General features: G+C 41.1%; 1 protein-coding gene across 1 annotated transcript in view; it reads left to right on the top strand.

Moving 5' to 3' along the window:
• The window catches only part of cacna1g (calcium channel, voltage-dependent, T type, alpha 1G subunit), a 409,969-nt gene that overhangs the window by 280,250 nt on the left and 106,920 nt on the right, over positions 1-22,799 (top strand). Inside the window, exons 17-20 of the mRNA XM_037691266.1 lie at positions 5,319-5,384; positions 20,672-20,765; positions 21,326-21,507; positions 21,836-22,171. Of these exons, the coding sequence (XP_037547194.1) occupies positions 5,319-5,384; positions 20,672-20,765; positions 21,326-21,507; positions 21,836-22,171 (678 nt within the window). The remainder of the gene's footprint in view (positions 1-5,318; positions 5,385-20,671; positions 20,766-21,325; positions 21,508-21,835; positions 22,172-22,799) is intronic.

Below are 22,799 nucleotides of genomic sequence, written 5' to 3'. Positions count from 1 at the left end.
TTCCCCACCATCCCAGAATTCATCTTCATATTACTCTGCTTATTTGCCAATGCCAAAAAATACAAAACATCAAAATAAATTAGATAGACTAGATTGACTTTCACCCCACGACTCTTAAATTCCCATATAAGCTATACACACACACACACACATATACATATATATATATATATATATATATATATATATATATATATATATATATATATATTTTTTTTTTTTTTTTTTTTTTTTTTTTTTTTTCTTTATTTTTTTTTTATACCAACCTTTTTGAGTTCCTGTGCAGGTTGTTTTATGTTAAAAGAGTGGTATTTTATTTACTACTGTACTTTGCTTGAGATTCTTTTAAGAGACTGAAAAATCTTTGAAAAAGAGCAAAAGATATGGAGGACATTAGATTTATGTTTGAGACAGGCGGCTGAAGAAAACTGTTTAAGTGAAGGCCACAGGAAGAAAAGAGCTTGTCGAGATGCTTTACTATAGTTTTCAACTAACATTTCATTTGATACAGACAGCGTCAAAAAGGAAAAAAAATATTTAGGAAGAATTGAGATAAAAGATAAAAGTGAAACTCACATGAATATCCAGTCATCTCTTCTCTATCTACAGTTGTCTCTTTTCATTAAGGTGTGAAGGCACCGGTGCTTTGATGTCTGACACCCCTTTGATTATGGGCTGAAAGAGTCAGAGAATAGATGTATCTTAAGGAAAGGTTGCTAACTTTGCAAAATACAGAATACATTAAATGGGTCTTTCCAGCTGCACAGCTTACCTAGTATAGAAACATCTAATGTGTTATGGTGAATAATCATATTTATATAAAATACTTTGATTTTCTGTACCAATAACAAATCATTGAATATTTAATAATTTGGGCAGCACGGTGGCGCAACTGGTAGAGCTGCTGCCTCTCAGCGAGCAGGTCCTTGGTTCAAACCCCGGTCCAGGGCCTTTCTGGGTGGAGTTTGCATGTTCTCTCCGTGCATGCGTGGGTTTTCTCCGGGTTCTCTAGTTTCCTCCCACAGACCAAAAACATGCATGTTAGTCTGATTGGTAACTCTAAATTGTCCCTAGCTGAGAGTGAATGGTTGTATGTCTTGTTTGTCTCTATGTGTCCCTGTGATGGACTTGCGACCCGTCCAGGGTGTACCCCGCCCCTCGCACAGTGATTGCTGGACATGGGCACCGGCGACCCCCGTGACCCAAAATGGAATAAGCGGGTAAAGATAATGGATGGATGGATGGATATAATAATTTGAAAAACAAAAATGTGTTGGTTGTTTGTCTTTCCATGTTGATTTTTTTGGGGGGCTGGACTTTCAATAATCATCAAGAAGTTAAAAAAAAAAAATCTACCTTTATACTAAAAAAATAAAGGCCTAAATACAAGCAATCAACTCTAGTGACAGGCCAGACAAAAAGCGATTCCAAAGACTCAAATGGACAAAAAACAACAAGGAGCTCAGTGTCCTCCTGCCCAGATGTGGTCTACAGGGGACAAACTCTGGAGCCTGGCCTGGGGGAGGGATGCATAGGCATGCACCTGGTGAACAGGTGAGCCCCTGGGGCCTGGTCAGGCTCAGCCAGAATGAACAACATGGGTTTGCATTCCTGTGAGCCCAACACCTGTAGGACAGGCCATGTGAGTCGGGTGTATGACGCCATGGACAGAGGAAGAAGGCAGGGCCCCTTGGCGCTCTGATCATGGCTTACCAAAAAAGGCTCTTGGAACATGCAACATAACTTCTCTGATTGAGAAGGAGCATGAGCTTGTGCGTGAGGTTGAGAGGTACCAACTGGATATAGTTGGGCTCACCTTGACGTACAACATGGGCTCTGAAACAAATCTCCTTGAGAGGGCTAGACCTTTTTCCACTCTGGAGTTGCCCCTGGCAAGAGGTGCCAAGCTGGTGTGGGTCTACTTTTAGCCCCCCCCCCCCCCCCCCCCCCCCCCGACTTGGTGCCTGTGTGTTGGAGTTTTCCCCGGTAGATGAAAGAGTAGCTCCTCTGTGCCTCCGGGTGTGGGGATGGGTTCTGATGGTTGTTTGTGCCTATGTGCCTAACAGCAGCTCAGAGTTTCCAGCCTTCTTGGAGTCCTTAGTTGAGGTGCTGGAAGGTGCGGCAGCTGGGGACTCATTTTTTTCTGCTAGGGGACCTCAATACCCACATGGGTAATGACAGTATGGCCTGGAGGGGTGTGACTGAGGGAATCGAATGCTCTGATCTGAACCCAAACAGTGTTCTGTTGTTGGACTTCTGTGCCCTAAGATTACTTTTGTTGTGACTTGACGCTATAGAATAAACTGAATTGAATTGTTAGTCATCGCTTGTTCATCACAAACACCATGTTTGAACATAACAGTGTCCATAATTGCACTTGGCACCAGGACACCCTAGGTTGTAGTACAATGGTTGACTTTTTATTTGTGTCATCTGATTTGCAGCCATTTATTTTTGGACACTCTGGTGAAGAGAGGAGCTGAGCTTTCAACTGATCACCACCTGCTAGTGAGTTTGATCAGAAGGCGGGGGAAGAATCCAGACAGACCCGGTAGACCCCAACATGCAGTAAGGGTTTTGCTGGGAATGCCTGGCAGAAGAACCTGTCAAAAATATCTTCTACTCACACCTCCAGGAGAGCATTAACCACATCCCAACTGAGGCAGGGAGCACTGAGTATGAGTGGGGCCTGTTACATGCTCAATTGTTGAGGTGGCTGCCTTAAACTGTAGCCACAAGGTTGGTGCTTCTCGCATTGGCCATCTTCGAACTGTGTGGTGGACACCCCAGGCTATGGAGCCTGCCAAGCTGAAGAAGGAGTCCTAATGGGCCATGTTGGCTGTTGGGACTCCGGAGGCAGCTGAGAAGTACTGGAGGGCCAAGAGGTCTGTAGCCTTGGCTGTTGCTGATAAAAAAGCTCAGATATGGATTACACACCTTTGTAACATTGCATGGACATCGGGGGCAGTGCCACTAAATTGGAAAACTAAGGTGGTTCCTCTCTTCCAAAAGGGGGAGTGGAAGGTGTGCTCCAATTGTAGTGGCAAGACTCTCCTTAGTCCCCCACCAAACATTCACATACATAAAAGCCAGTTAGTAAAGTTATCTATCTAAAGAAATGGAGGGTCATTGCTATGAGCTATTCAGTCCTTATAAAATTGGTGTCAGAGTTTGTTTTGCATTATCGGCAATGTCAGACCCCATTGGGATGGGAGTTGGTTTCTGCCAGAGCTGCCTGTTGTTACATATTCTGTTCATAATTTTTATGGACAGAATTTCCTGGTGCAGCCAGAGGGTGGAGGGAGTCTGGTTCATTGGCCTCATGATTACATCTCTGGTATTTGTGGATAATGTGGTACTGTTGGCGTCATTGTGTCGCAATTTTTGGTTCTCACTGGAGTGGTTTGCAGCTGAGTGTGAAGTGACTAAGATGAGAATCAGCACCTCCAAATCTGAGGCCATGGTCCTCAAATGGTGGATTCCTCTCTTTGGGTCGAAGCTGAGGTTCTGTTTCAAATAGAGGAGTTAAAGGATTTTTTTTCATGAGTGAGGGAAGAATGGAGCATGACATTGACAGAGGAATTGGTGCGGCATCTGCAGTGTTGCCCCTTCTATGCTGGACCATTGTGGTAAAGAGGGAGCTGAGCTGTAAGGTGAATTCTACCCTCACTTATGGGCACAAGCTCTGGGTAGTGACTGAAAGAATGAGATTGCAGATACAGGTCCTTGAAATTAGTTTATTCCGCAGGGTAGCTGGACCCTTCCTTACAGATAGGGTGAGAAGTTCAGTTATCTGGGAGAGACTCGGAGTAAAACCGCCTCTCCTCCACATGAAAAGGAGCCAGTTGAGGTGGTTCGGGCATCTGGAAAGGATGCTTCCTGAACGCCTCCCTAGGAAGGTGCTTCCCATGTCTGACAGGGAGGAGACCCCAGGGAAGGCCCAGGACATGCTGGAGAGACTATTTCTCTCGGTTGGCCTGAAAACGCCTTGGAGTTCTCCCAGAAGAGCTGGAAGTGTTGACTGTGGAAAGAAATGTCTGGGCCTCCCTGCTCAAGCTGTTGCCCCCAAGACCTGACTTCGGAACAAGCGGAAGATGATGGATGGATGGATGGATGGATGGATGGATGGATGGATGATGTAACACTAACCCTAACCCTAGTCCAGCTCACCTCAGCCACCTGAGGAAGTAGTTCTACAGTCCAAAATAATAATAATAATAATAATAATAATAATAATAATAACACACAAATGGAGCAAGCTTCTAAAACAATGCTCCTGCTGCCATCTGCTAGACTAGCTTGCAACTATTTTCACATCACTGTCAAATACTGCTTTTTTCTAATAATCTCAACATGAATGCTACAGAATTCAGTGCAATTTAAAAATTATGCATGTGCTAAAAGAAAAGTTAGACTTTTAAAACAGACATTTTATATACATACTCTCAAAATAACCGAATGTGGAAATCTTGCGTCTCCACTCCCTATGTTCTCCTGCATTATCACAAAGCTGCTTGCCTAATTATCCCATCTTCTTTTTTTTTTTTTCAACTTTCCATGCTTTTCTGCAAACACTAAGTTTATTTTTAGTCAGCCAAACTTTTCATGCGACAGTGTTGCTAAGTAACGGGTACTTGAATGACGTGGGCCAAGCCAGGAGATGCACGGCTGCAGAGCCAAGAGACACAGACAATGGTAACATCCATACTGCTGCTTTTATTTTTGAAGTTTAAGTTCTTCCTTCATCGCATGAAACCCCTCTCATACTCTTCTTTACCATGCACTCACTTTATATGTCCTGTTACTGTATGTGTCTGTACTGTGTCGCAGTATCTACTGCAGAGAGTGCAAGCAGACTGACTTATTGTTAAAAAAAAAAAAAAAGTCTTTATAACGAGAAGCCAGAGTGTGTACAGTGTGTGCATCAGAAGAATGCTTTGATACATGGCACAGTCATTACATATGTTGTGCTTACTGTCATATTTGCCTCGGAGCAAAATATTCTCACATAAATAAAGAAATAGTAAACATTCACCGAGGTAAAACAGGTTTTTCACTTCTACTGCGCTGCTTCTGATTTCTCAGTGCTTTTTTTCAAGTTCTTGAAGCTCATAAAGATCTTGAGAGCAATAGATCATATCAGCCTCAATATGATCTGTTGCAGTGAAATCCAAATTTGCCAACAGGGTTAATCTATTTTTATGACTCTCTCCCTTTTCTCTTGTCTACCTCTGTGGACCCGACTTTCTCCTCTGTGCCTCCTTTCTTGTATGCACCTTCCTCTCTTGTCCGGCTGCACCAACCACTTCCGCTAATAGGAAATGTCCAAGCGGGAGGACTTGCATGCCCAGCTGAGCCTAATTCAGCTGCCTGTAGACTCGGGGGTATGTACAGCACTGCAGCTCTGCTTTCCTTCTTTTTGTGTTACTGACTAACCACCCTCCCCCACTGACCTGAGCTTTCCCTCCTCACCTCTTCCCTCACCCTTCCCTAGAAAAGCTTTGCAGGAATCGACCCATCAACAGACATTTTCTCATTAATGACAGAATGATTAATAACATTCTGGAGTCATTTTGCATAGTTAATTTGACAACCTAATATTTTACCAGACAGTAACGTTGGTAGTAACAGCAAACCAAAACGAAGCTTAGCCACAAATGCCTTCAGGGCACGTCTCAACTTGATTGGAAAACAAACCATTTTCTAACTTGTCCTTGGTGGTATTAGGTTGTTCAGATTTACAGTAAATTAGCTGTTTTGTTTTCTTATTCAATTTTTTTTTCTTGTGCCAGTCCAATCCAAGTGAGTACTGAATGGGAGCTTTTCCAAGGCCTGGGTGGATGTTGTCCTCTCTAAGGTGTATAATGAGCCCAAAACATGAGCAGTTGCAAAAGTGAGCAAAAATCTGACCCTGATATGAAAATGTTCTGCAACTCTCTGGAAGCATTTTGACCAGACATACTTCATTTAACTAAGGGCACAAACAAACATATGCAAGCTAACCAAATTATTACTGACCTTCTGATAAAAAAAAAAAAAAAAAGTGCAAGTATGTTCAATAATACAGGTAAATAAATCACTAAAAAGTTTAATCGTGTCATCTGGACAGTGTCTTTTAGGGAGAAACGTTTCGTCTTTCATCCAAAAGACTTCATCAGTCTGAGTCCTGCCAACCCAGATCTGTCGTATTAAATAGCACCTTACTGACATGTTTCAAACCAGTCTGCTGTGGAGTTCCCAGAAAAAAAAAAAAAACTTAAACAAAGAAACTGTCCAGATGACACGATTTAACTTTTTTGTGACTATCTGAATTATTTTAACAGATTGGATTGATCATCACATGCACACCTGTGCATACAGTTGGCAGAGTAAAATTGTTGTTGTTAAACACAACCGGATTACCAATCCCATCTCAGTAACCATTTTTTTTGTTTTCAAAATTTATTTATAATTTAATTTGTTTCCGAAGGTGGATGATTGGCTCTCTATGTTTTCTGATTTATACTGTGTGACATTTGATGCTCATTTAAACAAGACATGGGGGAAAAGTCATTGCTTTGAAAGTCACAAGTAAGTCTCTAGACTTTTCATTCAAATTGCAAGTCAAGTCTCAGGTCCTCAGGTTTGAATTTGAGTCATAAGAAACACATTTGACCAAATGCATAATTTAATAACAAAGTCCAAATAGTTTCCAGGCATGATTGTTTCTTAAAAAGTGAACAGGGCATTGTGAAACAGACAGAGCATCAGAACAATCTGCACGTTTGTTTGTTCAGGCATCCATACAGCTCAATGAGGCCTAGAAGATACACACTTTACAAAGATAAACTTCATAAACTGTTTAGAAAACTGTTTTTTTAATGTGTTTTATTTTTTATTTTATGAAAATTGTATTGGCTGCTAAGCATGGGCACCAGCGATCCCTGTGACCCACAAAGAAAGAAGTGATTAAAGATAATTGATGGCTATTTAAAAGTTTCTTCTTGTGCTGTTCCTGCGTTTTGGCTGTACATTTTCAGTAGGGACACCTACTGTTCAGAAGGGGTACTGCAGAATTAAACTCTCGTGATATGATCATGATATAGAAAAATTACCGCAATTACTTAAACACAGATGTTGAGCCAGGGGTGTCCAGACTTTTTCAGCCTGCAACTCTTTTTAAAATGACCAAGTCAAAGTGATCTACTAACTATTTGACCCCGTTTACACGAGAACAACCTCTGTAAACATTGGTGTTTTTTAAGTGTTTATTGAGGGTAATAAACAGAAAATGAGAAGGTTTACATGAAAACACTGTAGTTTTCGTGTCAGTCGGGTTGCCAGATAAGAAATGATGAACTCTACTGTGGCTTTAAAATTATATATATATTTTTACCTAATCTGTCATATGTGCAGAGTAAAGATATTCTGATGAGGTGTGTGCTGTGTTTGTTGAACATGTGCACAGAAAAGGAGGGGGTAAATAAGACATTTTAAATTTATCTGGCAACCCTGATGCAGACTTAGCTGCATTCATCATGCATGAAGTGCCTGCATGACAGTTACGTCCAAACTGGTGAATACACCGACGTCTCTGTGGACCCTGGATTTTATTAGTTTTGTTCCTAAATGCTGAAAAAGGGTGAGCAGCATAAAAACACTCTGCTCTCTGACATTTATTATAATTGTTGTTACATTTATTATAGCAGTTGTTAGTGCAGAAAAACTTTGGACTGCAGCCGTCTGTAGTGCACATGTGCCACTTCACACTTGGCACATTTCACACCTCCGTGGGGGGTTCCCCTGAACATCTCCACTCTGAGACCTGGATTCAGAAACCTTCAGCTTCAGAGAGGATGAGGTTGTTGTTGTGTAAATGAACTTCCGAACGTTTCACGTCGTGTAAACGAGGCCTCAGACTGGCTGCCCTGTCTGTCAATCAAGAGACAAATTTCTTAGATGGATGAGAGGATGACATCTATTTTTCTAATGTCATGCCATCTACCCAGAATACCTTTGCGATCGACCACTTGGTATATCGCAGTCGACGTATTGAGCATCCCTGTGCTAAGCTAACACATTACTAAGGCCTAGCTGTTGTTTTTTATTATAAAGGCTTCATTCATTCATTTTATAATTATCAGAAGTGTACATGTTTACATACACTCAATGTTGTGTGCATGTTTAAGTTGGGGCTTTGAAAAGGCCTTTACAGAAGTCAACTTTATTCAGAAACCGGTTCGTATGTGTGTTTGAGATCATTATGTTGGAACGTGCAATTAAGTCAAAGTTTCAACTGTCGATCTGTAAATTTAGTATCAATGGCATTATTAAAAAATAAAATAAAATCCTCAACATAATGGTACCACCACCATGCTTGACAGTTGGGCCGGTGTTCTTAGGTTTGAAAGCCCCACTTTTACTCCTGCCCACATGCTTGCTGTCACTGAGTCCAAACGGCTCAGTCTTTGTTTCGTTTGCCCCAAAATATTTTCTCCAGATGCTCACAGGCAGCTGAAAAGTCCAGCTGAACTTAAAGGTTTTGTTCTGGGAGATGGAGCTTCTTTCTTGACTGGCTTGCTCTCGGTCCACAGTGATGTAAAACTGTCTTCACAGTGGACAAAGACTTTGGTATTCCAGCAGTTTTTAAAGCCAACTATTAGAATATATAAGTAAATGAATGTGTATATTAGAGCTGGTATGTATGATTTTAGCAATGTGCAGATAAATTAAAATCCATAATCAATTCTGCAAATTCCTGTATTTGAAAATCATTGAACGTGAGTGTTGTGTTCCACTCTGGCAACAGAACAATTCTCATCGATCACTGTAAAACCTAAATAATTCAACATTTTCCCCCAATGATGAGCGCATGTAAACCTCTCAGTGCTGTGTTTCTGTTTCATTTGAGCTCAATAAACCTTTATAAACAGCAGCAGTGTATTAATTACAGTAGAACGGGGCTTGTCCATCTCTGGGTTGAAGTCCCACAAGTTAACAAAAGTAAGAAGCACATTTATGTGGCTGACGGAGAATGTATCTCATCATCTGCAAGTCCTCTCACCTGCCTCCTTCATGATTCCTGAGACTAACTAAAGTACTGAGCTCCCCTGTGCATGGAGGAGATAACAGTCCTTGACACTTGCTGTGTGACGGCTTTGTCATCTTTTATAACGAGGCTTCATTTCAAACCTCATAAAGTCTGCTCAGCCCCAAGCAGAGCTCCATCCATCACATTATTCTTAGCAGCTTCTACGTTCGCATCGCCAATTATCATCCGCTTAGATTCTTTCTTTTTTGTTGTTGTTTGCATCTGACTTAAAATGAAGTGAAAAAGCAAAAACAAGAAGTACAGTCGCTTAAAATTAAAACAACAATTGGAAATTTCACCCTTAACACTGACAAATGATGCAACATGATCTATTCTAATGCATGTCTTCCAGAGCTGTGAACTTTCATGTGTTAGTAAAAAATCTGGCTGCTCACTAATGACAAGTCAAAGCACGACGGAGATTCTGAGTAGAGCCTGCTGGACTAATGCAGATATCCCAGCTGCTGTTAGAAGTTTATGTTTCTCCAATTACCTCCTGGAAATGTATAAATGTTAACTGTCTCCAGTGTACGAACTAGTCATCGTTTGAAACCAAATACAAAGTACATAATAAATAAATAAAAAATGCTGTTATTACAAATCTAAATCTGTAGAATGTTTCTTTATATGAACATTTATTTGATGACAGGAAAAGTTAAAAGCAACTTTTTTTTTACATTTTCAACTCCTCTGTAAAGAAGGAAGGTTAGCATGATGGTAGTGTATGTTTCTACAAAATGTCAATATACACCATTGTATCAACAGGTACCATATTTTCCGCTGTAAACGTTGCACCGCCCTATAAGTCGCATCAGTCCAAATATGTCTAATAAAGTGGAAAAATCCATAAATATGTCGCTTTGCCGTATATGTTACATTTATTATGTGTCACCGCTGCCGCGTCATGTTTGTTACGCATCACTGCTGACAACCTGGAAATGTGGGCCAGTGTTGTGCCAAAAATCGATGGGCTGTCAAATGGCGGCTGCGGGAGCATGCACGGGAGGACTTTAACAAGAATTTAACAAGATTAACACTTAAAAATAATTATTTGTTTGGTCGAAATTATAGCAAAGGTGTGTCTCAGTCTAACTTTTCCTTAATAAACGCACTTTGACTGTCAAATCAACTGCATTTTCAAAAGCCGATACGTAGAAACATGAACGCGCAGAGGGCAACTCGTTGTTCATTTCTTCTAAATTTGACAAGCTATCCACCTAAAACAATTATTTGTTAGCTCAATTTTATTGTAAAGGTATGTCTCAGTTGAACTTTTACTTAATAAATGCAATTCAATGGTCAAATTAGCTACATTTTGTTGGGGCGGCGCAGCAAAATGCCGGTTGCTCCAGGCAGACGACGGTGACAGGCTTTGGCAAGCTGATTGTGTCATTAACAAAAATAGTCCATGCTCAATAATCCAGATATAAAATCCAACAATTTTCAGTCAGGTCATCTGGACAGTTTCTTTTAAAAGAAACTGTCCAGATGACCTGACTGAAAAATGTTTGGGTGTGTCATTAACAGACAGTTTTACCTATTACATGATACAACGGCATGCCATACTACTTGAGTGCCATCTAGCGGCTGACAATGGTAGTGTTCAATATTTTCAGTCAGAATGAATGAAAACGGTCATATCTCAGCCAAAAAATGGTTTATAAATGAGGGGGAAAAAATCCATATATACATCGCTTCAGCGTACAAGTCGCATGACATGCAAATTATGCAAAAGGCTGCAACTTATAGGGTGAAAAATATGGTATATGGGTCATTTAAGCTATTAACACTGAGGGACACCAATGTTTGCATATAGGATTTTTGTTCTGAAAGTTTCATTTAAACCTCTTCAATGTTGATTTAAAATAAGGAGATTTATTTATTTATAAAAGGAGATTAATCGCCATCTCATGGAATGTTATGGACAATAACATTAGGTTGATTGATTGATTTATTGATTGACTGATTGATTGATTGATTGCTAAATTGTCAAACCTGCATTTGCTCAACTGCACAAATATGTAGATTAAAACTTTATCGCCGACCCTTCAGCCAGGGACAGTCATTAACCTGAAGCATCAGGATGTCAAAAGTATCACCTCTACTTTAGTTAGCATGAAAATGTTCATGTTTAGATCAAAGGTTAAGGGCAGTTAAAGAACAGGTTCTTTTAAAAAAAAATGACATTAATGTTTAATTTGAAATTTGGCCAAGTAACTGATTGGCTGTTAGCCATACATTGTAAAATAATTGTGACTTTTATAAGATGACCCTGAAACTTTATGATCTGTCAGTTTAAAAATATTAAAGATCCAGTGGGATTCTAGAAGTTTGTTTCTTGTTAAAACAGAAACCAAGAACACACACACAAACACACAACACAAAGAAACATGCACACACATACATATAGAAACAATTACTAAGTTGCTTTTCAGCTTCCTGCCTTCAACAGCAGCTCTGTCACATATTCCCAACCTTTTAGAAGAAATGTAATTGAGATCCCTCTGTGTGTTGCTGCTCTCAATTATGGCCTGGCTCACAGCAAACTGACGGATCTGGCTCATCTCCTGCCCCCGGCTCCAGGACAGAAATGGGGTGGCAGAGGCTAAATAGGCTATCCAAACAAACAGTCTATTTTGGGATTAGGGATTTTCCTCAAGTCCACTTTGCTTCGAAATGGTAATATTTGTTATTAATGTTCAATAGCCTGAGATGTGGCGAGAACACCCTTTAAAAATTGTTTTTTGTAGTAAGTATATAAGCATTACCAACATTTCCAACTACTGAGTATAATTAATCTGAAATTAACAAAACTTAAAAAGTGTCCGGCTCCATGTTTTTAATTCCAGATAGATAAATCTTTAGTGGATTCCTCGTTATGCAGACACTATGAAGTCCCTAAACCAAACACCCTGGTTAGGCTTTGATTCTTTGTCATGTGTTCACACCACGGAGTTCTATAAAACAACTAGAGTGCACTCTGCTTATCCCACCCATGGTTTACATTTGTGACATTGCAGAGAAACTGAGATACAAATTATGTTTAATGTCTTTATTCATGCAATATCCTAATTTAAATACCAATTAATGCTAATTTATACATCATGTAAAACAACTAGATTATATTTAAGGAAAATATATTGGGTACAACAGGAACATTACAAACTGAAACTGACGTTTTTTTTGTTGTTGTTTTTTTTCGCTCTTGGCAAAGGTGGACACTTTTTCCTCCTGCTCCTTCCCCTGCTCTGCACTTTTTTCTGTGAAACTTTTTAGAGCCTCTCTTTACATATCTTCCGAATTGTAAATTATGGATCTGGTCAGCTGGTGTCTCAACACAATTGATCAAATTTTCTCGATGAGATAACAGGGTGAAGGAGAGCCCTCCTGCCCTGACAGGACACTTGCAGCCAGATACACGATGGATTCCTAGGGGAAGTGGAAGATCGTGTGTCTGTCCATACTGTCGGTCAAGAATGCTGAAGATGTGTACATAATTGGATTTATGATAGCAGGTTTCTGCCTAGGGGCAGCACGGTAGCGCAACTGGTAGAGCTGCTGCCTCTCAGCGAGAAGGTCCTTGGTTCAAACCCCGGTCCAGGGGCCTTTCTGGGTGGAGTTTGCATGTTCTCTCCGTGCATGCGTGGGTTTTCTCCGGGTGCTCCGGTTTCTTCCCACAGACCAAAAACATGCATGTTAGGCTGATTGGTAACTCTAAATTGTCCCTAGGTGTGAGTGAGAGAGTGAATGGTTGTTTGTCTCGTTTGTCTCTATGTGGCCCTGTGATGGACTTGCGATCTGTCCAGGGTGTACCCCGCCCCTCGCACAGTGATTACTGGACATGGGCACCAGCGACCCCCATGACCCAAAATGGAATAAACGGGTAAAGATAATGGATGGATGGATGGATGGATGGTTTCTGCCTTTTGGAGTTGGTGGTTACCTGGCATATAGACAAATTAGGAAAATGTCTGCAGCTGTCCATTGTAATGCTGCCCGGCCTGTGTGAAGGAATGTGCCGTGCTGTCAACACTCAGACTCAAATGCTATGCGAGCTGAGGTGTAAGCTGGACACGATTCTTGCTGAGAATTGCAGGCGACTTGCGGCTCCTGAATCTCACTGGCAGGAAGGACTAGATCGTGGAGAAGTTGTAAGCTCGACTCGGAGTATGTGACCACAAATTTGGCTGTTTGGAGTCACTTCTGAGCTGCACCAGTGAACTGTAAGGCAGACGGAAATTAAAGAGTCTGCCTGATCCAAAACAGCTGTTGTTATCTGAATCTGGCTCCCCTCGCATCTGTCTTGGAAGGTTGACTATCTCAAATACTCCTGGGTGTTATGTGAACAAGATGCTCTGCTCCCCACCCCACCCGCTTCCTTCCCCAAGGACATGGACCTGTGTCAGAGCTCTACCGATCTAGGTAAACGCGAACGCGTCGGTGGCTGCGTCATTCACTTGGGTGGCCTGTGCTGGGACCCCCACCCTCACCCACTCCTCTTGCATATGTCTTTATGTCACCAGTATGTTGCATTTTCTTGAGCTAAGGTATTTTTGCAACCTCACAGGGACACAGTGTGAGATACGATTTTGTTTTAATACCTTCTCTTTCCTCATGTTTTCCCTTTTCCTTTTCTAAATGAAAAGGACAGCTCTTCTCATGAGGCTGCAGCCTCAGGCATCCCCATCTACTCATGTTTTCTTTGGACTGCTGTACTGAAATGTCATTTTGTTGTGCTTCTGTGCAATGGCAATAAAGGTTGATCCTGATTCTGACTAACCATCTAGGTCTGGTTTGTCTAATGGAAACCTAAAAAAAAGTCCAGTGTATAATATTATGTTAGACCGTGTAAATATTACGCATGGCGGCAAAACCAGTTTGCAGTAATTAATATACTTTACTTAATTATAAGTGTATGATTCAACCTGTACTGCAGCAATATCTATAGAAGCTACTATCTATTAGCCATTTCAATAATTAACAGCCATTACATCGGTTTTATGTGCTACTTTAAAAAGAGATCACATTTACATTGAGTTAAATAAAATTAAATCTGCTGATTTTTGAAAGCAGACACACTTTCACTTTTTGCCTCTGTTGCTGTAGTACACACAGATTTATGGCATTTTTACATTTTTAGACACTTTCTATGTACATCCTAATATTATATTATTGTTCTATTATATACATTATACTATTATTATTATTATTATTGACTATGACTATTTACATTTTTCAAATAGTTAAATAACTCTTTCTCAGGGCTATTTAGCCAATATCTACCAAAACACCAAGTGCAGATGTTTTCCTGTTTTGGTAATGGCCGTTGTTGCTGCAGTGCATCACAAGGTCATGTAACCATTGTGTCTTCTAGTGTTTTATATAAGTCTATAGTTCATACACACATCCTAATTATCTTTAGGCTGACCACAAGTTACTGAAAGAACACGTTTCCAACAGGATGTTGTTCAGCAAAAACTTAAACCAGGACTCACACTGTCTTTGCCTCTTATCAATAAAGTTAGAGGGAGAGAGGATTCACCATTTTCTGAGTCAGAGTCTTGCTGGCTTCCCTCATTCCTGCCAGCTCATCAGACTAAAAGCTTTAGGGTTTATAGACCTTGTAGAAATGAACTTAAAATAAATAATTAAATAAAACAGACAGTTGAACTCAACTTTTACTAAAATGCTTAAAAAACAAACAAACAAACAAAAAAGTACAGAAGTGCTCAAAATATCTGATCTGACCTTTTAGTATTTTATGGCTTCAAAAGAAACATATTTATTATATTTATTCTTTGAAATTGGCCTAGATCAGGGGTGCCCAACCTTTTTTGAACCAAGAGCTACTTTTGAAGTCGGCAATTTGCCGAGAGCTACTCGTCCAGTCTCATTATCAACAAACATAATTTTTCATCAATCCCTACTCCTCACTTCTTTAAAGTAAATAAAACAGAACGTGATGTGTCTATAGGAGACAACTTTTTATTCAAGCTGTATAAAATAAATGTGTCTCTACCTTAGTGGGACTTCTGACACTGAGAGGAGGAGGCCAGGGTCTCATAAGATGGGCAGTATGAGGTGGTTGCGAGGCGCAGGCAGGTCTCCAGATGATCATCATTCATTGTGGATCTGTTTTTGGACTTGATGATTTTCATGTGTGAAAAAGCAGACTCACACAGGTAGGTAGATCCAAAAAGTGCTGTTAAGTTCAAAGCACATCTTCGGATGTTAGGATACTTTTCTTCTGACAGCAGACTCCAGAACTCTCCATCCACACCAGGTGATGCTCTGGATTTGATCCCAATGTCATTTTGCAGAGTCAACACCTCATTTTCAACACCAGAGCTGTCCAGCTGAAACACGGACACCAATTTGGACACAATGTCATCCACATCAACATTTCCAAAAGGATAACACATGTAGCTGGTAACAGGCTCGATGGAGGAAAAGTCAGTAAATCGTCTCTCAAATTCTGCTGAGATGCTCTGAACCTGCTTAGAATAGTGTGCACTGTCCAGTTGTGGGACCTCTTTCCCTTGGCGCTGTAGCTCTGCCTCCATGTGTGGGAAGTTTCGCAGGTCCCTGCGTTGCAGCCGACTTGTGAGCAGTTGCAGCCTGCTTTTGAAGGTGCTCACAGAACTGATCATGTGGATTATGTTTTTGTCCTTTCCCTGAAGCTCCAAATTCAGTTCATTGAGCAGGCTGATGAGATCTGTGAGGAAGGCTAAATCCAAAAGCCACTGGGTGTCCTCTAGTTTTGAATGTTCACCATGATCTGACAGCTTCAGAAAATCCCTGATCTCAGGCAACAGCTCACTGAATCTGTCCAGAAATTTACCTCTGCTTAGCCACCTGACGTCCATGTGCAGCAGCAGGTCTGTGTGGTCTGCTCCTGCCTCCTCCAAGTGAGCCCGGAACAACCTCCTCTGCAGACTCATGGCCCTTATAGAGCACACAGTTTTCATGGCAACATCCATCACTTCCTTCATGTTTAAAATCTTCCCACACAGGGCCTGTTGGTGGATGATGCAGTGATAGTGCAAAATGTCTGGGAAAGCATCATTCTGCTTGCAGAGTGCAACAAATCCACTGGTGTGACCAGTCATTGCTGGAGCGCCATCAGTTGTTATAGAAACTAGTTTAAAGAGGGGCAAGTTGCTTTTATTAACAAACTCCATAAACGCATTAAAAATATCTTCTCCTCTTGTGTGTCCCTTCAAAGGCAAGATGGTGAACAGCTCCTCTTTTGCACTCATGTCTGCAAAGGCCATTCTGATAAAAACACACAGCTGGGCTACATCCACCATGTCTGTCGACTCATCAAACTGAAGAGAAACACTCACATTGTTCCACGTCCTTTTTTAGCTGCTCCTCCACATCCACAGCCATTCCCTCACATCGCCGTGTCACTGTTTGTCTGGACAACTGCACGTCTTTAATAGCAGCTACGATCTCACTTTTATTTTTAAAATCATGAAAAAGCGCATCTGCAGCCTCAATAAACGCTTCTTTCATAACTTGTCCATCGCTGAAAGACTTCTTATGTTGAGCCAGGATGCGGCTAACACGGTAGGAAGCTATCGTAGCAGCTTTACCTTTTGTGCTGGGGCGAGTGAAGACTGATTGCTGGGCTGCAAGCTTGTTTTTTAGCTCCCGCACTTTCTGAGTCCGTAAAGAACTTTTAAGAGGGAAATCTGTCTCAAACCGTTTGTGCATCGTCTTGAAATGCCGCTCCAAGTTACACTTTTTGGGTAAGGCAACGCTCGAATTACAGATGAGGCAAATGGACTTCGAATTAGAATAAACAAAAAAATACTCCTCCTCCCACTCTGTGTGAAAATAATAAGTTTTCGTTTGCTTGTTCGCTAGTTTTCCATCCATGTTTTCTGCGCACCGACATTAACTACAGAGCCTAAAGTCTCGTGAGAGCACTGTGTCACCGCACCCAAAACTCGCGAGACTATGTCTGTGAGAATACAAGTCAAGGCTTCGCTTCGCCCGCGAGCGGCTGGTTGGGCACACCTGGCCTAGATAGTCCTTTCATATTTCAGAAAAGTTTTCCTCTCTGTCTTTAAATGTTTAAAAAGTTTTAACAAATTGTGTCAAGGTATTCACTTTTTTTGGTCATTGAAACTGGATGGGGCAGCACGGTGGCACAACTGGTAGAGCTGCTGGCTCTCGGCGAGCAGGTTGCTGGTTCAAACCCCGGTCCAGGGGCCTTTCTGGGTGAAGTTTGCACGTTCTCTCCGTGCATGCATGGGTTTTCTCCGGGTACTCCGGTTTCCTCCCACAGACCAAAAACATGCATGTTAGGCTGATTGGTAACTCTAAATTGTCTCTAGGTGTGAGTGAGAGAGTGAATGGTTGTTTGTCTCGTTTGTCTCTATGTGGCCCTGTGATGGACTTGCGACCCGTCCAGGGTGTACCCCGCCCCTCATACAGTGATTGCCAGACATGGGCACCGGCGACCTCCATGACCCAAAATGGAAGAAACGGGTAAAAGATAATGGATGGATGGTTGAAACTGGATATGAAATGAATGGAAAAAGTCAGACTACGTCCTAAAATAAAACTATGAAAGACTAAGAAAAGCCTGAAAGACTTAACTCACTTGTAAATATTTCAAGAAACTTGAAACTACCTTGTTTCTTTTAAATAAACTGCCTTACATAATTAATACAAAAAAATTGAGATCCCAAGACAAATTTCACATTGACCAAGGAAGGTAAAAGCAAACAATTATTAAGGAGACAGTTGTTCTTGGACATATTTATAACTGGGTTTAATTGACCCACTAGAAAAAATAAATATCTTATCTATTATTATTTTGACATTGGGATAAAGAAAAGGGGCCCCAAAATAGAATTTTCAGTTGCATTTTCTTTTCTATTTCTGCATAGCTACTAATGCTACATTTGCCAATTCAAAGCAAAATTTTCATTAAATCCAAAATATCTCCAGGTGCTTCATGTTTTCTGCTTGGAGCCAAGATGTTTAAACTTTAAGGAAGCATAGATGCATGATCAGAGCAACCAGTGCTAGTGGTCCTTGAGTTGATTGGTCTACATGTTCATTAGCATCCACTCGCACTCCATAATTTCCTCATGCACTTACAGGTCAGGAAAAATCAGTCATGTGCACTATACAATGGCCCTAATTGCTGGAGAAAAAATGCAGATGGGGTCTTAAGAATGGAAAACCAAGAATGATGGAAGACAACAAAGGCTAAAAATGTTGTATTTGTACTATTTGCTTATTCTGTTTACTACATGAGATTGTGCCAATGTGGCGGAACAAATCCGAACTGAGATCAATGTACAAAGTAAAAAGGCTAAAAACAAAGTACCAAAAGCATTAAAGTGCATGTTAAAGAGATCATATTTAGGTTAAAATGCATGTAAATGTGCAAAATTTAATTTCAGTATTACTGCCCAAACAATGTAATAGTAAAACAAGGCAAAACCTGCTTTGCAAATTGAATGCTAAGTTCCCTTTCCTTCAGTATGACAACCCCATGATTCTCTCCACGACTTACAGGTCTTATTGTAATATGGATGAATTGCACCAGATTTGGGACTCATTTTTGGTGTGAAGGCAATCTCAAGTGATATGTTCTTAGTACATGCAAAAACAACAACAACAATAACAACAACAAAGAAATTTAGAAATAAGAATCTTGCCAAACGGTCCTCAGTCGAAAAAGGGTGGATTGCTTTCTTCAGGTCAAGGGTGAGGTTCTGCCTCAAGTGGAGGAGATCAAGTATCTCTGGGTTTTGTTCACGAGTGGAGGAAGAATGGAGTGTGAGATTGACAAACAGATTGGTCCAGTGTCTGCAATATTGAGGACTTTGTGCTGATCCATTGTGGTGAAGAGGGAGCTGAGCTGTTAGGCAAATATCTCTGTTTACCGGTCAGCCTACGTTCCTACCCTCACCTATGGTCATGAACTCTGGGTAGTGACTGATAGAATGAGATCATGGATACAGGCAGCTGAAATGAGTTTCCTCTGCAGGGTAGCTGGACTCTCCCTTAGAGACAGGGTGAGAAGTTCAATTATCAGGAGAGACTCTGAGTAGAACCGCTGCTCCTCCACATTGAGAGGAGCCAGTTGAGGTGGTTCAGCCATCTGGTAAGGATGTTTCTTGAGCGCCTCCCTAGGGAGGTGCTTTGGGCATGTCTAACTGGAAGGAGTCCCCGGGGAAGACCAAGGACACGCAGGAGAGACAACGTCTCTCAGATGACCTGGGAATGCCTTGGAGTTCTACCAGAAGAGCTAGAAGAGGTGGCTGTGGAAAGAGATCCTTAGATCCTTGTATACTGTTTCTTTTTATACTTTATTTTTGCTATTTTTGGGTGTAACTGGGACCTTGAGTACACAGTTTTGTTTCATCTCATGTACCACATGTGATGCAAATGATAATAATGAACCTTGAGATGTCCGTACCTCCCTTCTCAAGCTGCTGCCCCTGTGACCTGACTTTGGAACAAGTGGAAGATAATGGATGGATGTATAGATGGAATCCTGCTATTTTCCCACATTCCTGACATGCTTCCCTGTGCTCTCACCATTTTCTCTGTGTCCACACTGACACAGTTCTCTCAGAGCAAGTCAGATGCAACTACACACTAGAAGATCTTGCCACAACACCACCACAAGCATTATGTCTATGCACATTTTATTTCCTTGGCCTTATCACAATCCCAATCATAGTCCAGGCATGGGGCCCACATGAACTGTCCTGATTCATACTTAGGGCACTGAAGCCATGGCAATGCGTTTTATAGATATGCTGCCACTGTGCTTCATCCAGGACTTGAATTTGCTGCCGCCACATTGATAAACCACCACAAGCCCATTGTGCACATTTTGTGCATGCTTAAACCCACTGTGGACCTGTCATATTCTGTCATGTGGAAAGCAAAACCCACTGCATTCTTAATGTGCCTATGGATTTCACCAAGACTTCACAAAGACTATCCATTTTCTGGCTGGTTAGTTCTGTCATAGCTGGAGAACTCAAAAAATATATATATATTTATATGTTTTACATTAATCATAATATTATGCTAAACTGCAGGAAATTGTGTTTTTCTTTCCACAAGATGTCAACTAATGATTTTTATTTCACATTATTCCACTTTCTATGTACAATTTTGCTCTGGTCACTTTTTTGATACCACCAGATTTAATAAACAAACAAAAACAAAAAAAAAGGATCATTTTGGGCACTTTCTAAATCCTATTTTAATTTATCTTTTGGGGGAACTGTTTGGCTAGGTTTATGAATCATAACTACTTTGCTAAGTTTGTGTAACACACCTACCTGGTTGAGCTTAATAATCAAAACTACTGTGTTAGGATTAGAAAAATAAGTGTAAAAATAAAAGAAAACAACTACATCATAACATTTATCAAACATTTAGGATGTCAAAATTCACATTTTAATTGTGCATTATTTACAGATTACACTCAAAGCTCCTAGGTGTCTATGTGATGGTAGGAGTTCAGTTTATGATGGCATATGATGCCACTGGAGGAGACAGAATTATTTTACAGGATTTTCTTTGTAACACTTTCTTGTGCTTTCACTTGTCAAGGGTGATGCTTCGAAAACAGGTTCAGAGATTGGTTCTGCTGCAAGAAGTATGGAGGATGTTACGAGCAGCAAGAAAGATTTATCACCTTCTGCAGGTGAGGCATGCATATAGCCACATATACAGTATATTTTCAAATTTATTGCCATTTCCTGTTTCTGATCACACTTGGTGAGTATATGACTGGCTCTCTTAACAGAAGCAGAGTCCATCAGTCAGTTTCAATAATAATTTACTGAGCTTGTTTTGAAAAGTTGAATAGAAATATTATTGTGATGAAAGCTGTCATAGCAAAAAATGTAAGGAAGACAAAAAGACCCAGCTTGTTCATTTTAAAAAATATATAACAAAATAAATGTCAAATACAACACCCCAGGTATGAAACAGATCTAAACAGTAGAGTCAGTCTCCCTTCAGATTAACAGAGATTTATGATTGAACAGAGATGATTCAATAAGATAAAAGCATTCATAAGATTAAAGCTCTGCTGAAATATTTATTTTTGCTCAATAATATTACAAGGCATCCGGTTTTAGGGAAATCTCTCTGAAAATTTCATTTCTTGCTCCACATTTCGTGAACGTCATAATTTTTATTTACTTCTGTAAATAATATTTAAGAAACAAGTTTTTCAATCTTCTTTTGTCATTTTTCTAGTAGTTCCAGTAAATGGCCATGTGGAGATGAAGACAAGTCTGACTCCACCTCTTATTACCCACACTGCTGCCACACCCATGCCTGTGCCCAAGTTACCTGTGGCAGGTGACCCCATCCTGGGCTTTGAGTCCCGGCAAGGCAGCAACAACTCTATAGATCCAGCCTGCTATGAGAAGTCACCTGTAAGTACAAGTATCGTTTTTCTGCAACAAAAAGTACCTGATATTTCTTGTGTCACAAAACCTTTGTCAGGACATTGCAGAACCAACTTTACTACAAATGTCTGTCAAGGATTATGACTATCCCAGCAGTGTTCAATTTGTGTGGGTCTTGGTTCTGTATGGGGATAACAATGATGGTTGATAACTTATGATGTAAAATCAAATGACCACATTCATTTAGACAAGCTGATACTCAGCATCAAGATGTGAGATGGTAAATCTGTCATTTTTTTGTCATCCCCATCCCATGCCTGACGTATGTCTTGTTCTCAAACCCCTCCTGGTGCAGACCAGTACCGGCTCCTCTCCTCACCCTCAGTGGAGCTCTGGCAGTGGCTGGACCAGCCGCAGATCCAGCTGGAACAGTTTGGGTCGCACGCCATCCTACAAAAGACAGAAGCGACAGACAGGCGAGCGGCGCTCGCTTCTGTCTGGGGAGGGTGACTCGAGCTCCAATGACGAGCAGGGTGGAGGAGAGGATAAGGGTGGACTAATGGAGGAAGACAACTTATCCCTAGCCAGGACAGACTCTATGTCCCAAACACAGAGCAGGCCCCGACACAGAAGGATGGAGTCCGTGGATACTCGGAGTTCAATGGATTTGCCTCTAGAGGCACTGCTGCAGGTAGGTCAGCTGTCAGCTTGCAGATTTATCAGGCTTTGTGGACAATTAAGACTTCTGACTGTATGGTACCATCAGCAGTATTCCTTGTCCCCACTACTTAGCTCTATAATTATGGTTTTAGGTTCATCCCAAGAACTGAGGACATCACAGTTCTTTGTTGGGATAAAGCAAAACAGGAGACAAGATTAACTTTCTGGCCCTGCTAATAAAATAAATGTTCAAAAGCATTCTGCAAGCTAAGAGTTAGACATGTTACTCTAGCGAAAGATTCACCCATCCATCCATCCATCCATCCATCCATCCATCCATCCATCCATCCATCCATCATATTTACCTGCTCGGGTAGTAAGGGTCACTGGTGCCCATATGCAGCAGTCACTGTGTAAAAGGTGAGGGACACCCTGGACAGGTCTCCACTTTGTCACAGGGACACCTGGACAGTTCTCCAGTCCATCCCAGGGACACATGGACAGATCTCCAGTCCATCACAGGGACACCTGAACAGGTCTCCAGTCCATCACAGGGACACATGAACAGGTCTCCAGTCCATCACATGGACACCTGAACAGGTCTCCAGTCCATCACAGGGACACCTGAACATGTTTCCAGTCCATCACAGGGACACCTG

Source organism: Nematolebias whitei, chromosome 17, assembly GCF_014905685.2.
Source record: "Nematolebias whitei isolate Nwh7 chromosome 17, NemWhi1, whole genome shotgun sequence".
Classification (NCBI taxonomy): Eukaryota; Metazoa; Chordata; class Actinopteri; order Cyprinodontiformes; family Rivulidae; genus Nematolebias; species Nematolebias whitei.
The sequence above is the reverse complement of the archived record's forward strand: the minus strand, read 5'-3'. Positions and strand labels throughout refer to the sequence as shown.